The 18,174-nt window shown below is 40.6% G+C and overlaps 1 protein-coding gene across 3 annotated transcripts; it reads left to right on the top strand.

Moving 5' to 3' along the window:
- Positions 1-1,859: 1,859 nt before the first annotated feature.
- On the top strand, positions 1,860-10,079 carry pcdh18b (protocadherin 18b). 3 transcript variants are annotated; one of them, XM_072396272.1, is made up of 4 exons: positions 1,860-4,627; positions 5,094-5,149; positions 5,468-5,637; positions 8,632-10,079. In XM_072396272.1, exons 1-4 carry the CDS (start codon positions 2,126-2,128, stop codon positions 9,582-9,584), a joined length of 3,681 nt encoding a protein of 1,226 aa, XP_072252373.1. In that variant the 5' UTR covers positions 1,860-2,125; the 3' UTR covers positions 9,585-10,079. The 3 variants fall into 3 exon arrangements, with proteins under 3 accessions (XP_072252373.1, XP_072252374.1, XP_072252372.1); XM_072396273.1 differs by having other exon boundaries at positions 5,061-5,149; positions 5,468-5,583; XM_072396271.1 differs by having other exon boundaries at positions 5,061-5,149.
- Positions 10,080-18,174: the final 8,095 nt, after the last annotated feature.

Raw genomic sequence — 18,174 nt, 5'->3', positions numbered from 1 at the left:
CACTGTGTGTTGGTTATTGATTGAAGAACTGTTAACTAATGAAGGAATTATGGAAGCTGTTTGTCAAAATGCCAAACGATAGTAGATTTGGTTCTGCTTGTTTTGGGAAACTGCAACAACCATATTAAAAAATAATAATAATAATAATCCGAGACTATGGTTCTAAGCCGGAAAAGGGTGGAATGCTCTCTCCGGGTCGGGAATGAGATCCTTCCCCAAGTGGAGGAGTTCAAGTATCTCGGGGTCTTGTTCACGAGTGAGGGACGAATGGAGCGTGAGATTGACGGGCGGATCGGTGCGGCGTCTGCAGTGTTGTGGGCTCTGCACCGACCCGTCGTTGTGAAGAAGGAGCTGAGTCAGAATGCGAAGCTCTGTATTTACTGGTCAATCTACGTTCCCATCCTCACCGATGGTCACGAGTTGTGGGTAGTGACTGAAAGAACGAGATCGCAAATACAAGCGGCCGAAATGGGTTTCCTCCGCAGGGTGTCTGGGCTCTCCCTTAGAGATAGGGTGAGAAGCTCAGTCATCCGGGAGGGGCTCGGAGTAGAACCGCTGCTCCTCCACATTGAGAGGAGTCAGATGAGGTGGCTCGGGCATCTGGCTAGGATGCCCCCTGGACGCCTCCCTGGGGAGGTGTTCCGGGCACGTCCCACTGGGAGGAGACCCCGGGGAAGACCCAGGACACGTTGGAGAGACTATGTCTCTCGGCTGGCCTGAGAACGCCTCGGGGTCCCCCCGGAAGAGCTGGAGGAAGTGGCCGGGGACAGGGACGTCTGGGTTTCTCTGCTCAAGCTGCTGCCCCCGCGACCCGACCCCCGGATAAGCGGCAGATGATGGATGGATAAATAAATAAATAAAAAGATTTTCCATTATTTTGAACTTGGCCATTTCTAAGAATAAAAACAACAAATCGAAATTAATTTGATCATGTAATAAAGCTTTGGAAGTTTACTTCTCGGTATTTTCAGCTCTAGTGAAGATGTTGCAGGAATACTTGGTTTTAATCTTAAAATGGATTTCTTGATCATATGAGCCCCATGGGGTATTTTCCATCATCATGTCTGGTCTCCAACTTGAAGCTGGCAGAATTTACATGTGGTAAATGAAGACGGGTGGATTGGGATTAAGTGGCACATGATTCTGCTTGTGGACAGTTCTGTTGTGCGTTAATACGCAGCGTTTGGAATTCCCCAAAACGAAAAAGTTGAGAGAATCAGAGTGACTTCATGTAAACGAACTGCCCATATACAGTAATGAACTTATTTGGATCTTCTTTTTTTTTCAATTTATTTATTCATTTAGCTCGGAATTACATGGTCCTGTCACCAAACCACCTTGAATTGATTTGCGCGTTCCCTTCCAGTTGGCTTTATTACTCTGAATAGGGCAACTTTTCTTTTTACGCAGAAACCACAAAAGACCCGAGCTGGCACACGCTGTGATTGAAACCATAACAATGTAAGCCTGCCGGGGTCAGTCCCGGTTGTATTAAAAGTGGCTGAGCCCAGAGTAAGCTTTCTTCCAGTGCATTGTTGCGACACACTTTGAATTCAGGGGTGTCGTCTGGTGCGGTGGGGGTGGGAGAGAGAGACAGACTGGGACACCATGAATAGCCCCTCCTGTGCTGGCTGAAGAAGGTCATTCTAGTGATTGAGGAGGAGAGGGGGTAGATGCAGGAGAGGATAGTATTTTTGTTGGGAAAAGAGAAGGAGTCGGGTGCGGGGCGGGTAGCAAGAGAAAGGATCGGTGACAAGGCAGAGCGTGCGCGCACACATACTGGTTCTCTCTCTCTCTCTCTCTCTCTCTCTCTCTCTCTCTCTCACTCTCTCTCTCGCTCAGTCACACACAGACTGAGAGAAAGCTGCTCCTTTCTTAGTCCACACTCTCACAGACAAGGCGCGACGGACATATTTGGAAAAAGGCAACAGTTTAAAATACAAGGAGAGTGCGGTTTGCTCGTAATTTATTCGGATTTATATATTTATTTATCTATTTCCATAGCTTTTATTTCCGGACAGTGAGAAGCAGCGGATAATTTAACATGCCAGACCTCTGAGGAGACATCAGTTCATTTCCCCCAATTTTTCCTGTGGAAGTATTCGCCATAGTGGGCGCGCAGAAGATGGGGACAACAGTTATTCAAACCAAAGGAAATATACTTTCCACGGGAGCATTTAGTCTGCTGCTTTTAGTCGCGTTTTTGCAGAGTACCACTGGTAAGACTTTGAAATACAAAGTTTACGAGGAGCAGAAAGTGGGTACAGTTATCGCACGATTAAAGGATGATGTTGCCGGGATTTTATCCAAACTACCGAGTTCCCTGACCTTTCGGTTCCGCGCCATGCAGCGGGGGAGTACGCCGTTCCTGTCTGTCCGGGAGGAAGACGGGGAGATCAGTATTGGCACCAAAATCGATCGAGAGAAGCTTTGTGAGAAAAATTTGAACTGCTCGATTGAATTCGACGTGGTCACGCTACCGACGGAGTATTTGCAGCTGTTCCATGTCGAAGTGGAGGTGCTGGACATTAACGACAACTCCCCACACTTCTCCCGCGCCATAGTACCCATTGAGATTTCAGAAAGCGCGTCAGTCGGGACACGCATCCCCTTGGACTGCGCCATGGATGCGGATGTTGGAGAGAACTCTTTGCATACCTACTCCCTGACACCCAATAACTTTTTTAGAATCGACGTGAGAACCAGGACAGACGGGGCCAAGTACGCAGAGCTGGTGGTGATGACGGAACTGGACCGCGAGGAGCAGTTCAACTACCAGCTGCAGCTTACGGCCTCAGATAATGGCGTGCCCCCCAAGTCAGGATCCACTTTACTCAAGATAAGTATCTCAGATTCCAACGACAACAGTCCAGCCTTTGATGAGCAGGCTTATATCATCAGTTTGCTGGAAAACTCTCCCCTTGGGACTCTAATCATTGATTTAAATGCCACAGATCCAGACGAGGGCACTAATGGGAAAATTGTCTACTCATTCAGCAGCCATGTATCTTCCAAGATCTTAGAAACATTTAAGATAAACCCAGAAAATGGCCACATTACACTTATTCAAAAGGTGGATTATGAAACCACTGCATCATATGAACTGGATGTTCAGGCTCAGGATTTAGGCCCTAATTCCATTCCTGGACATTGCAAAATAGTGATGAAAGTTATTGATCTGAATGACAACAAACCAGAAATAAATATCAACCTGATGACATCTGGCAAAGAGGAAGTGGCCTACATTTCAGAGGGGGCCCCTGTAGACACGTTCATAGCTCTGGTGCGTGTTGATGACAATGATGCAGGACTTAATGGTGAGGTGGTGTGCAGACTGCATGGTCATGGTCACTTCAGGCTCCAGAAGACCCATGAGAAGAACTACATGATCCTTACCAATGTCACACTGGACAGGGAAAAGAGGTCAGAGTACAGCCTTACAGTCATAGCTGAGGATAAGGGTTCCCCTAGCCTCTCCACCATTAAACATTTCACTGTTCAGGTGCTGGATGAAAATGATAATCCTCCACGTTTTGAGAAGAGCCGCTACGAGGTCTTTAAATCTGAAAACAACTCTCCTGGAGCCTATCTGATGACTGTGGTGGCCTCTGATCCAGATCTGGGCACCAATGGTCAGGTTACCTACACCATCATTGATACTCTGGTTCAAGGGAGCCCCATTTCTACATACGTCACCATTGACCTCTCTAATGGTGCCATTTATGCACGACGCAGCTTTGACCATGAGGACGTTAGTCGGATAGTCTTCACTGTTCAGGCTGGTGATGGTGGAAACCCTGTACTGTCAGCCAACACCACTGTCCTGCTAACTGTTCTGGATGAAAATGACAACCCACCTATTATCCATTCCCCCTCTATTCAGAATCACACAGCTGAGCTTCCTATATGGAAGTATGCATCACCTGGTCAGCTGATCACCGCTCTTAAAGTCACGGATCGTGACTCTGGTGCCAATGGAGAGGTGAGCTGCGCTATCATTGGTGGTAATGAGGATGGGCTGTTTGTCATGGATGCACGACGGTGCGAACTCAGAACTAATGCCAGTCTGGAGCTAGCTCAAAGGGATGTGTTGGAGATTAGGGTGGAGGTGCATGACAGGGGTACCAGTCGGCTAACCACAGGAGCCCTTCTCAGCCTCTCCCTGCAGGAGAACATGGACGGCCTTCCTCCACTCTATCCCACTGGCTCCAGTCAGGTCTCACTTGATCTCTCACTCATTGTCATAATATCTCTGGGTGCTGTTTGTGCTCTGCTGCTCATGGTCATGTTGATGTTTGCAACCGCTCGCTGCAGCTGTGAGAAGAAAGACCCCAGGCACAACTATAACTGCCGTGTAGCAGAGAACAGTTACCAAAACCACCCCAAAAAGCCTGCCAGGCAGATCCACAAGGCAGACATTACACTGGTCCCAACTGTCAATGGAACCCTTCCTGTCCGGGCACACCCACGCTCCCCCTTACCTTCCCCAACACCTGAGAGAGGCACTCTTGGGAGCAGACAGAGTCATCATAGCCGCCAGTCACTCAACAGCCTGGTTACTATCTCCTCCAATCATGTGCCTGAGAACTTTGCTCTGGAGTTGGCCCACGCCACACCACCTGTAGAGGTAAGACACATTTTTTCCTATTTACTTTACTTTGTTTATTTTATTCAGATCTTAAATTTATGATTGCTGTTTTTCACAAAAGTAGTGTCAACACAAATATCAGACATTTATGATTAATCAAAAACAAGAAAAAAATCCTATTGACATATTTTTTTATCTTTTATGTAGCATTTGTTCTGAATTTATCCCTTGCTCCCATATCTTCCCTCAGTCCTTTGTGTCATATGTTTTGTTGACAATCATATTTAGGAACAAATCACAGAGTCATTTCCATAACCCCTAGTCCTTCCTTACAATGTACCCTCCAACATCCAACATTGTCTTGTGGCCTTGCTTGTTTGACTCCATTCATTTTCCCCACTTCATTTTTCTTTTTATTTTTGTCTTTTTCTTTCTTTTTGTCTTTTTTTGTTTGTTTCTTTTGGGATTATAGCAAGTCTCACAGCTTCTGTCCATGCTCCATCAGGGCCAGTACCAGCCACGACCAAGCTTCAGAGGCAACAAATACACCAGGAGCTACAGGTAATGCAGCTCGGACGAAACAAAACACACCTTTTTGCATCTCTGTAATATTTCAGCAAAACACTGTCACATTATTTTGTCTGTTGTGAATAAGTTCACAATAATCCCTAATATTCATGAAATAGCAGCTTTTCAGTTTGGAGACAAACTGCATGCTCAGTATTTTCACATTTATATAATTTTTTATTTTTTTTTGCTTTTGCATAGCATACTCTGCCTCTCCATGCACCTTAATATCCATCAATAGCATGTTTTTTTCAGTGTGATGGTTTTACTGTCAGTGATTAATATTTCTAATTACTGTCTGACTCTTTGCAGATATGCCCTGAATGAGATGGATAAGTTCAGTCTTAAGGATAGCGGTCGGGGAGACAGCGAAGCTGGGGACAGTGATTATGAACCGGGCAGGGAGTCACCCCTGGATAGGCTCCTTGGTGAGGGCTTTTCTGAACTATACCCCCCTGATGGTCTGCACAGACCACATGCAGGTACAACCCCCAATATATATATATTCAAAATAGATCAAGAAAAGTTTAAAGATCCTGGAACCACTGTATCTATACTTCTAAATTTACTTATGCTTACAAATAATAACTTGATCAAACACTGGCCCAGGTTTTCTTTCTTGAATCCTTATTTATACCTTAGCTATGCTGAATCCTGACCCTTGGGGTTGCAACCCCCACTAGAGGTGATCTGATGAGCTCAGAAATCTCTTCAGCTCAGTGACCCTTTTAGCTCGGCCATGACTCCACTTCAGGGGTTTGTTCATTTACTCACTCACTCACTCAGGTCTCATTCTTTTGTTGCAGGCCTACAGTTCAGCTCCCACTTCCAGTCAATCATGCTCTCAGTCCGCCTTTACATTCTTGCAGCAAACCAAAATCTGTGTAGGCAGAGAAGTGAATGTGAGTGAACACCTCCTGTGAGAGACCAATTCCCTATGAACTAAACAAACCCCCTTAGTGCTGGTCTTGAAGTCTTTCATTCACAGACCAACTACTATGTACAGAAAAAGATTTAAAAATGTATTTGGTCATGCAAGGCTTCAGCAGCTGAACCAACAGAGTCGACTGTGGTCCAGAGATATGGTCACACAAATATGCACAATTTTCCTGCTTAGTTGTTATTTACAGTATTACAAATGGGGAGGTTCATATGAACCTTCTTATCTGACCCACTCCACTTATGTTTCCCTTAACTTTATACATTGAATATCAATGACAGAGCTTCATCCATTTCAAGTTGAAAAAAAATGAATTCAGACTTTTTTTCTAGCAATCTGCTGTTAATTATTTAAACATTATCGCAGCAATTTAGGCATGTCTGTTTTATTCTGTACTATATATGCTTGCGTGTGCATTTGCCCTGGAGCATTTTAAATGATATTGCACAGTATGATTTGTTTTACTTCACTGTCTCCAAACTTCTGAGATATTTCTCCAGGTAGCTCAAGTGATCCTCTATTACAGCCACCCATCTCTTCTTTCTCCTGTCACTGTGTGGCCTTTCCATCCTCGCCACAGCCGAGTTAACAAGCAAGAACTTTAAGAACTTGTTGAGTGACTCAGCAAACTTTGAAATATTCTACCCCCAGGCATCAAATATCCCAAGTTCTACAGACTAGTTGAATAGGAAAATACTCAGTCACATCCTATAAAATTCCTCAGTCTCTGAGCCTGTCTCAGCAAATGTCACACAGGTTGCAAACTGCCAAAGCTTCTTTTGTCATGCCTTCCCTCTCTTCCCAGAGCTCTTGCTTCTTTCCTGCAAGTTCCCACCCAGCCATCATTCTATACTGCATTTAAGCTACATTCCAATTAAAGTCTACCCAGACGGGCAGTCAGTGTCATCACTAACAGCTGACTTCCCTCTTTTTGAGCTTTGTGGAGGAGTTCAGCTCGTTAGTCGCTCTCCTTTTTCCCACCTTCAAGCCTTCCCTTTCAGCTATTGAAACTTAGATCCATCATTCTCCTCTGATGAAAAGAAGCAATTGGATTGCCATGTAACAAATAGTTGCTATGGAGTCTGTGCTCAGTTGCGTTCATGAATAAACTCTGAAGAACATAATTACACCTCAAAGCTTACCTTTCCCCCCTGTATGTTTAGCTTGCCTACCGCCCACATGTCCATTGCTACATCGATTATTTTTAGCAAGATTTAGTTGCCTCTTCGTCAGTGTAACTGGTTATAAAGACCTCCTCAATCTGCTACATGTGGCAGAAGCTATAGCATGTCGGAAGACTGTCTGTCAGAAAATCTGTCTTAGTATATAAAACATTGCTAAACTGACTACTCACATCTGTATGATATGCATGGTAGCGGGCAAATAATTTATAAACTAAGCCGCCGTTTAGCTCACTGGAATGAACTGGTAACCCATGTTGTCTGATCAAATACAATAAAGCACAATCTCAGAAGTAAACAATGACAATATTTGAAACAAACCACGTAGCCTTAAGACCTAAATTAAGTAGTCAGATTATTTATTGGAAAGTAAATTAGTCAGTTATATACATAGCCAGGCCTCCACTTACTGTTTTCTTGATGCATCATTCTTCTCATTTTCACACACATATCAGTAAGATTAAATCTTTCATTTCTCACCCTTTCATCAGTTTCATTGTCTGCCTCTGCCTACGTAAAGATTTTTCTTCTTTCCACTGCACCCAAAAGCACTTTTCATCTGCTCTAAGATGTATAATAAATGTTCCTTTCATGTTAATGAGGGCATAATGAAGTCCCTCAATAGCACAGATGAAAAGTACTGCACTCCTGTAATGAAGGCTTTCAGTTGGTATATTTGATTTGTCTAATTAATTCTTCAGAGATTTTCTATTTGAAGATTTAATATTTAAAAGAGTGACTTGGTAGGGAAAAATGCAGGGCTTTATAAAGGAGGAGTATTTTGAATGTGCAATAGGCATTGATCACCCAGCTGAATTGTCTCTTTGTGGTGAATACATTGGAAGGTAGGAGGCAGAACTCCTCCAGTAAGCTTTTCAGACTAATTAAGGCAGATTTCCTGTTAGTTAGAGACAATGGAGAAAAAAGAGAAAAGAAAAACACCTATGAACAGGCAAGCAAATATTAGCAAGATTGAAAAAGATGTAAATGTATCTAACGTTGTCATTGTATTTATGGTTTACTGCAAACATAAAACATGCTTAAAACCAAACCATAATAACAACTTAATTATCACTAACAGCCTTGTTTAAATCGACCATGCAGGGTTTTTTTTTTCATTTTGCTAACATGAAGTAGGGTAAAAGGTTCAGGTATTTCAATAATTGATTGATAGCACACATAATTTAGTTAGCCTAAAAAAGACTTTTGGTTAGACCAAGGTTAAAAATAGCAGTAAAAAAATGAATATCAGCTCTTTACACGCAGACACATTTTACTTAGCCTTTTTTAAAAATATAATTACCTCATGTTCAGTATTGGGAGTTACTTACAACTATTTGCTTTTTTCTGTCCAGCTATGAGGTTCTGCACAGAGGAGTGTCGTGTCCTGGGTCACTCAGATCAGTGCTGGATGCCCCCTCTGGCCTCCCCTGACTCATCCTCCTACCGCAGCAACCTATACATTCCAGGCGAAGAATCCCGCCAAGCAACCAACCTTTCTCCGGAAAAGATCCCTCAGCCTTGCTCTGACACCTGCACTGTCCGGAACCAGAGCTTTTCCACCTTTGGCAAGGATCTCTGTGGGGAGGATGGTGGAGAAGAGGAGAGGAGTGAGGGTAGCACCAGCGAGACCAGAGATGAAGACCTGTGTGGGCCCACGTCATTGCTGTCAGAGATGAGCAGTGTGTTCCAGAGGTTGCTACCACAAGGTATGGACTCTTATGTCCCTATTAACGAGAACCAAAAAGGGACTAGTCTGAGCAGGGTGGGTGTACCCATGACTGGTTCTTTAGATCGCAGAAGGGGTCATCTACCAGGTAAACCCAACCCCTCTGTCCACCAACAGGGTGTGGCAGCCTGGGCTGCCAACACTCACTTCCAGAATCCGGGAAGCAGCATTGGCCCATCTGGCCAGCTCCGGGGTGGCACCTACCACACCCTCAAGCCAAACACCAATCTAAGCTCCCAGAGTAACAGCCACAAGGGATCACAGGCACCCAAAAATTGCCCCCAGAACAGCAACCACACCTCCAAACTCCACAGCTGTCCTCTGCTCACAGCGCTAGTCAGCCCAACAATGGTGCAGCCCTCCCTGGCGATTGCCCCATTGCCAGTTCCGCTCAACGGGTCCTCCTCCAAATGGCTGCCGGCCATGGAGGAGATTCCAGAGAACTATGAGGAGGATGATTTTGACTCGGTGCTCTGCCATCTTCAGGGCAAACGCAGTGACAGTCGACATGAGTTGGTGGATGCAAGTGAGCTGGTGGCTGAGATCAACAAACTCTTACAGGATGTCCGGCAGAGTTAGGCCCCAATCTTCTTTATTTATTACTACACACTCACTGCTTCCTTTTTTGTAGGATAAAAGGGAGAGTAAGTGGGTGTGAAAAGAAAGAAAATTAACTCCAATAAGACAAAAAATAAGACCTGCAATTGTCATTAAAGTTGCATTTGTAATGAAATAATTGTGTTTTGTGAATGCTAAATATCCCAAAAAAAGTTTGTCAATTGTTAGCTTGGTACAGAATGTACAGTGTGTGACTGTATTTATCTTTGTATTTTAAAAATACATTTTTCTACATATATTTATATTAAAAAAGTGTACATAAAATCTATTTTCATATTTGAATGCATGTTGAGTACAAAAATGCTGAATCAAGACTTTGACATGTAAACTGTGTTTTGTATTGTGACTTTTTTTTCTATTTATCACTCTTATATGTATACATGAATGAATATATTATTGAATAAATACACACTTGTATTTGTGATTTATTGTGGGGAAAGGGATGTAGACAAATAAAACAATAACACACAAAAAAACCCAGTTGTCTACTTACGTCTTTTTTTGTGGTATTTAAAAGATTTTCTGGCATTTAATTTTTCTTAATATTAAGTGAATATGGTGTAAATGGTGTAGGCATTTAGAGGATTTACTCCTTAACTTTTTAATCTTCATTACTTGTGAGAGAATGGACTTTCAATATGAATGAAATAGGAAATTGCATAAAACACCATTTATCAAGCCAGAATCAATAGTTTGATAATACTGTTCTCTCAAATATCAATATTTTTTGAGGAATGTGATGGCCAATTTGTCATATTTGATGGACTAATAAAAGACCACTACTTGTCAATAGCTGGAGCCATAGTCTTTTGGTAAGAATGTTGGTCAAACTAAACACTAAAACACAGTGAGAATTGTTGAGACAAGTTTACTACATGCTAAACCCATCACAAGACTGCCTATTTGTATCAGAAAATAATTGTTTGTAATTTGGTTGACACAATCCTGCACAGATGAGAAAGCTTTGAGAAAGCATATTATCTCACACTGAATATGTCAATGTAGGCTTTTACTCTCGGTTTAGAAAAGCACAAAGATGCTGCGTAATAACTGGGTAATCTCTGAGCCTGTTTAAATCATGTAACTAAAAGGAACAAGAGCTGAATGTGTGATGGGAGAAAACCTGGCAGATGAAAGTAGCTGCTGTAGCAGCAAGTAGCAGCAGTTTTGATAGTTTAATTGTGATCAAAATTGTGGTAAAACCACCACATTACTACTACTGTAACTATTAGCAGCAACAACCAGCACTGTCATTAAACAAGAGTAGCAAAGAGACTGAGCTTATAACCAAATAGAGCCCCCTGGAGGAGTTACTGGCACAACACACCTTTCAAAAGAAACAGCTGCAATGGAAACCAGAGACATCTCTCTCCAACACAAAGGAATAATAACTAAAAATAAGACGATTAACCTATCTTATATCAACAATGTAGCTGTTAAATGAGCAAAGGTTGGTACAATTCAAAAATAGTATTTTACAAATTTCTCTGTAGGACCATATATTAATGCAGTTTATGCACTATATTTATTACTAATTGTAAAAAAACAAAAGGATCTTCTATTTACATTTATCCTGTTGAATATTTCTGATGGATTCATGTAATCACTAATATCACCATTATTAAGTTTATTCATGACTTCCTACTAACTTTAAGTGCTTTAAGTTAAGCAATAGTTGTTCTAAGTAAGTGAAGGAAAACATTAGGCTTGATAAAATTAGTGTGGTGATACTAAAAAACAACAAGTTTTACGTTTGTGAAATTTTACAAGGTCTTCAGTAAGGGAAATACAAGGCAAGCATGACATTTGTTGATATTCAGCTGACTAACTCTCATTTCTGGTAAAATTACTTTATGATGATGTCAAAGCTCTACAGCGCATTACAGAAGGCAGGCCTGAAACATGTTCATTTCACCTATGTGCTTATTTTGGCTAGTTATATCAACAGGCTACTGTTGAATTTGATTATGCACTAATGAGGTAAACCATTCTTTTGAATTGGGTGTGTTGAAGACAAGGACTTTGTTTGAACAACAGTTCTGCCAAAGTTTAAAAAAATGTGGGGATGTTATCACTATATCACACTGTGTGTGATTATATTTAGCAAAATAATGCAAAGCTCACTTTGAAAAACTTTATGTAAAGATAGACTCAAACGATAGCATGGAAACAACCCTGACGTTTTTTTTTTAGATTTTGGACATAAAAAATTATTGATTAATGCTTTGATGATGTCATGGGTTCCAGACTTGTGTTCTTGTTTTTTTTTCTTAAATGGATCTTTAAAATAGAAAGATCCAGTTTTTGAGTTTTTTTTTATTATGAGACTGAGGACTGAAGCAGCTGTATAAAATGCATAAAATGCATAAAATGCAGCTGCTTCAGTGCTCAGTCTCATGATAAAAAACTCAATACCATTGGAAGCCAATGATGATCAGGAAGCTAGCAGGCTATCGGGGTATCTTAAATATATAAAAAGAATAGTTGTGAGAACCAGTGACGTCTTGTTATTGAGCCTTTTACCTTACCAAACAGCCTGTCCCATCTCTGTGTTTTGATTCAAATGGCTCATTCAAAGGTAAAGAAAACTAGTCATATTTCTGCTGGATCTCCACCAATGAAAACAAGAAATGTTTTCCCCCAAATTTGTCCCAGAGATGGATTTGCTCATGATGGCTGAAACAGCCTATAATTACATTTGTCCAATATACAACCACTGGTGATTATGAGAGCACTTTCATGTGGATTGTATAAATGGTGTTCATTAAGAATACATTTTTAGGCCTAATCGTGATTATTTTCTAACCCGAACCAAGTACTTCTCATTTCAAAATTGGATCTATAAGAATAAGGATTCAGAGTGCATCATAGCACAGAAACGGCACTGGTGAAAGTTACCAATGATCTCCTGTTAGCTTCTGATAGCGGACTTGTTTCTGTGCTTGTCCTGTTGGATCTCAGTGCTGCATTTGATACGATCGATCACAGCATTCTGTTACAGAGACTTGAACATGTTATTGGGATTAAAGGAACTGCATTAGGCTGGTTTAAGTCATATTTATCTGATAGATTCCAGTTTGTTCTTGTAAATGAGGAATCTTCCTCACACGTTGGAGTAAGTCATGGAGTTCCTCAGGGTTCTGTGCTTGGACCGATTCTTTTTACTTTATACATGCTTCCATTAGGTAACATTATCAGACAGCATGGCATAAATTTCCATTGTTATGCTGATGATACTCAGCTGTACTTATCTATGAAACCAGATGAAACCTACAGGTTGGTCAGGCTACAAGCCTGTCTTAAAGACATAAAGACCTGGATGACTCAGAACTGTCTGCTTTTAAATTCAGACAAAACTGAAGTTGTTCTCTTTGGACCTGAGCGCTTCAGGGAGATATTGTCTAGTTATATAGTTACTCTAGATGGTATTTCCTTGGCTTCTAGTTCTACAGTGAGGAACCTTGGAGTTATTTTTGACCAGAATTTATCATTTGACGCACATATAAAACTGTTTTCTAGGACTGCCTTCTTTCACCTTCGTAATATTGCCAAAATCAGGAACATCCTGTCTCAAGGTGATGCAGAGAAACTAGTTCATGCATTTGTTACTTCAAGATTGGACTACTGTAATTCCTTATTATTGGGCTGTCCCACATATTCTCTGAAAAGCCTCCAGCTGATCCAAAATGCTGCAGCCAGAGTTCTGATGAGAACTAACAGGAGAGATCATGTTTCTCCAGTTTTAGCTTCTCTTCATTGGCTCCCTGTTAAATTCAGAATAGGATTTAAGATTCTTCTTCTCACATATAAAGCTCTTAATGACCGAGCTCCATCATATCTTAAAGATTTAATTGTAAGATATTTTCCTAACAGAGCACTTCGCTCCCAAACTGCAGGTTTACTTGTTGTTCCCAGAGTTTCTAAAAGTAGAATGGGAGGTAGAGCCTTCAGTTATCAGGCCCCTCTCTTGTGGAATAAGCTGCCAGTAAATGTCCGGGAAGCAGACACCCTTTCCACTTTTAAGATTAGGCTTAAAACTTTCCTTTTCGATAAAGCTTATAGTTAGGGATGGCTCAGGTAATCCTGAAACATCCCATAGTTAAGCTGCTATAGGCTTAGACTGCTGGGGGACCTCATCTGTCACACCTTTCCTCACTTTGCTCTCTTTTTCCCCCTGTTTAATTTCAAAATTGATTTTATGTACATGTGACATTATTGTGGTTATTAACCTATGTTTCCCTGTTCCAACAGATATCCTTTGAATGGCGTTATGGTGTTTTTCCCCCCTCTTTTCCCTCTTTTCTGTCTTCTCAAACCCCAGCTGGTCGAGGCGGATGGCCACCCTTCCTGAGTCTGGTTCTGCCAGAGGTTTCTTCCTGTTAAAAGGGAGTCGTTCCTTTCCACAGTTGCCACAGGCACGCTCAGGACGGGAGATTGGACTGAAGACACATTTCGGTGCAATCTGTTGGTTTCCTTAGCTAGGATATTAATTTTTTGAATTAGCTCTATATGAATTAATTGGATTATGATTACAATGAATTGAATTCCAATTGGCTTGAATTGGACTATATTACTTAAGTGCCTTGAGATGACAATTGTTGTAATCTGGCGCTATATAAATAAAATTGAATTGAATTGAATTCTATGCTCTGCTTATTATTAAGTGAAGTTTTTTGTAAATCAAATAAAAATCAACTTAAATTCAGCATTTGGCTCAGTTGTATTGCTGTGGTAATATAGTCTGTGAAGATAAAAACTCCCAGACAAGGTTCAGTTCTTGTAATACTACTGACAGGAATTTCAGATGTGAGATGTTGACAGAGGGAGGACACCTCGAAGAAACTCTGGACAGAATCAGACTTCAGATTGATTGATTAATCTGTTCAATAAAGATATATTTCTGTACTCCGTTTTAATGTTACATGTAACAGTATAGATGTACATGTTCATTTAGTCATTTCAGTTAAGTTTTATTTACAAAGCACCAAATCACAACAGTCATCTCCAGGCACGTTAAAGATCCAGTCCAATTCAAGGTGATACAATCATAACCCAATCCAATTAAATCCAATTTATTCAATTCCAAATTGGTTCCGTTGACACAGAACCAATTAGAAGAAGCAGCCGAGCTTTATTTAGATTTAAAAAGTTGTCACTAAAAAACTCTTCTAAATACTCAACGACACTTTACATAAAAACAACTGAAAATCAGCAAAACAATATAAAATAGTACACTAAAAACACATTAGACTGGGGTGAAACATTAAAAGTAATTGTAGAAAGGTGTGTTTAGTCAGAAATTTGAAGGTGGGCAAGTTACAGTCACAGATGTGTTTGGGGAGAGAGTTCCAGAGGGAAGGGGCAGCTGCAGAGATAGCTCTGTTGCCCCAGGTTTGGTGCTTGGTTCTGAATGGTGGAGTAAGGAGGTTAGCATCAGATGAACGGAGGCTGTCGGATGGATTGTGGCGATGGAGCAAGTCAGTGAGGTAGGACGGGGCCTGGTTATGGAGGGCTTTGTGTGTGAGGAGAAGGATTTTGAACTGAATATGCTGTAGAACTGAGAGCCAGTGGAGATTCTGGAAGACAGGAGTGATGTGAGGAGTGATGAAATTAAAGGCTGAGACTCTTAAATAACAGTACAACAGCTACAAGAGGTACAGGTTATACATAACAGTGCTAAATTGACAGGATTTAAGGTGGAAAAAACTTTTAAAGATGAAAGTTGTAATAATTCTAAACCTGACACTTGATTTCATTGTAAGATAAATCAAAATGTTGTACTTTTAACAAAATTTGAAATTCTATAAGTGCTCAACTTCAAATATTTCACAAAAATGTGCACAGTCGTCACTTGACGGACCTTTACGAATGCCCTTGAACGTCTCTGAACTTCAAGTGCGCCGTTGAAGGAAATAGCTACAGTTAGCGCCGTTAGCGTTTGCATCGGTGCTAACGTTCAAAAGTTGCTTTTTAGTGTCTAACGGCTCCCATTGTTCGGACCATGACTTAATAGCAAAGAATATCATTTAAATCCGTATACACTAATCTCCCCTTTATTTGAACAAGTAGTTTAAGCCTCTGTTCAGTTAATAAAAGCAACCAATAACTAGAAAAAAAGCTGTTCCTGCGAAACAGCAGTGAGAATGCTTTTTAAGTTGAATGGGATTAGTTGACCATGCTCAAAAAGCTGAATCTAGTGAAAATTTAGCAGAAATCAAGTGAGTAATAGTTAAAATGGCTTCAGTGTAATATACAGCAGGGAGTGGAAGAGTGATGTCATCAGTGATAGCAATGTTTGTCAACATCTGCAGCTTAACGAGCTCTCTCCCTGTATAACCTGCAGAAATGGCTTTTTTGGATACTATGACCTCCTGTGAGAAAACTGGAAGAGCAAGGGAAATAATTTGAAGACCGTAAGAAGCAGCAGGCTTGGAGGAACGCGGCAATGTAGTTTTTATTTCAATGGAGTGAAAAAAATTTAAACGGCAGCGAGTTGAACACAGTTGAACCTGTCTCTGGCGTCAGACCAAATTTCAATTGGAGTTAGTGAGAGAAATGGAAAGGTTTCTCTCGCTTCAAGGCTCATAGCTGAAATTCTGTAAATGTGAGCTCTTTAGTAGTTACATCAGCTGAAAGAGGACAACTGTTCCTACATTTTAAGGTATAATTTGTTTGTCTGAGTTAAACAGTATGAAAGCTAGAGGAATTTGTTTGAATATCAGAAAAAGTTAAAATGATCAGTGTGCCACTCTGCTGGGGTGCTCATTCATAAAAATCAAGAAGGAGCAAAAATGTTCATGTTTTAAACTGTCATATTTCAAAATTGGCTTAATGTTTGAAAAAGCTGCACCAATTGGTAATAGCTGAATGTCTTGTGAACATTTCTAAAGTGTGACATTTCTAAAACTAAAAATAGTGAAAGTTTAGCAGAAAACCAGTTGCTGAAGTCTGGGTTTAAAGAATTTGAAGATTGAACATTTGAACATTGGAATGACTTGAACTTACTGGAAAAAAAGTCAGAATTGATTAAATGTCTTAAAAAAACTGAAGGTTTAAAGAAGGAGATGTGAGATGAATTCTGTTCATAATGCAGAAAAATGTGAATATTTAAGCCTCCTGAAGCTCGATGACGACAGAGAAGTACAGCAAAGAGAAGAAAAATGTAAAAGTAAAAGGGAAAAAAAATCAGAAAGATGACAAACAATGCAGGAAAATGTGAATATTTAGCAGAAAATGATTTGCTGAAGTTTCAAAAGGTCGGAAATGTGCTTTTGAAAGGAGCTGAAGCTTTATGAAGTCAGAAAAGTACAACATAGAGAAGAAAAATGCAAAAAGGACTGGCAGTTGGAAGATGCTGTGCTGAGAGACCTGCTAATTGCCATTCAAGCATTAAATATTGCAAATCCAGTCTGAATGCTGCCTTGCACCCATAATAATCAGTATGAACAATAGTAATGTGTGGGCCTTGTCTTTGGCATTGGCACCCATAACTAGACCATTTCTGAGATTTTGTCCGCCGACAGACAGATGCTGTGCTGAGAGACCTGCTAGTTACCAGTCAAGCATTAAATATTGCAAATCCAGTCTGAAATATGTCATGATGCCTAAAGCAGTAAGGTTTTACCAAGCAAGTATGAAGGAAAGCACACAGAAGGACGTCCTAAGCCAGAGACACAGAGGAGGACAGGTTGTGCTACTTCAGAACAATCAGCTGCTTCAATAGATTTCTAAGTCATAGTAAAATACATTTTTAACCTGTTAATAGCGGAAAGGTATGCTGCAGACAGTTAAGTCATTTCTATGAAGGTCCTGTGTAGAATACAGGTTTTATGGCAGTTTTAACACAGCCCTCACTGTCAGTTTAAAGGAGAGAAGTGCAGCTTCTTTATCATGGAAGTTTGTGCTGTGATGGCTGAGAGACAGATAACGTCATGTTACATTGTATTAGGAGCACACATAACACAGGCTGGCATAAAGCTTTTACAATAGGGCAGCCATGTTGGCTAACTGTCAGCAAAGAAAAGCTGAAGGGTTAAAAACAACAAAAGGGTTTCAAGCAGGTAATAAGTGAAAAGTCTTGACATTTCTAAAGTGTGACATTTCTAAAACTAAAAATAGTGAAAGTTTAGCAGAAAGCAAGTTGCTGAAATCCTGGTTGAAGCAGTGAAGGTGAAAATAAAATAGTGGAATAATTTAAACCTTTTGGAAAAAAATGCAGAAGTCTTAGTTGAAGAAGTTATAAGGTTAAAAACAACAAATATTTAAAGGATTGAAATTTTTTGTGGAAAAATGTGCACTTAGTTATGTTAAATGTTGCTAAAAAAGTTGAAAAATGTGAAATATTAGTAGAAAGTCATTTGCGGCAGTTTCAAAAGGCCTGAAATGTATTTTTGAAAGGACCTGGAGCTAGATGAAGGCAGAGAAGTACAGCAAAGAGAAGAGAAATACAAAACTTAAAGGGAAAATAATCAGAAAGATGACAAGAAATGCAGGAAAATGTGAATATTTAGTGTGAATATTGTGCTGTGATGGCTGAGAGACAGATAACATC

Source organism: Leuresthes tenuis, unplaced genomic scaffold, assembly GCF_036924035.1.
Source record: "Leuresthes tenuis unplaced genomic scaffold, fLeuTen1.0.hap1 SCAF_11, whole genome shotgun sequence".
NCBI classification, from domain to species: Eukaryota; Metazoa; Chordata; class Actinopteri; order Atheriniformes; family Atherinopsidae; genus Leuresthes; species Leuresthes tenuis.
The sequence above is the reverse complement of the archived record's forward strand: the minus strand, read 5'-3'. Positions and strand labels throughout refer to the sequence as shown.

Coding starts and splice junctions, on each gene's coding strand:
- pcdh18b (XM_072396271.1), top strand. CDS start 2,126: ATGGGGACAACAGTTATTCAAACCAAAGGAAATATACTTTCCACGGGA. Junction 5,150..5,467: donor AAATACACCAGGAGCTACAG/GTAATGCAGCTC, acceptor GACTCTTTGCAG/ATATGCCCTGAATGAGATGG. Junction 5,638..8,631: donor TCTGCACAGACCACATGCAG/GTACAACCCCCA, acceptor TTTTCTGTCCAG/CTATGAGGTTCTGCACAGAG.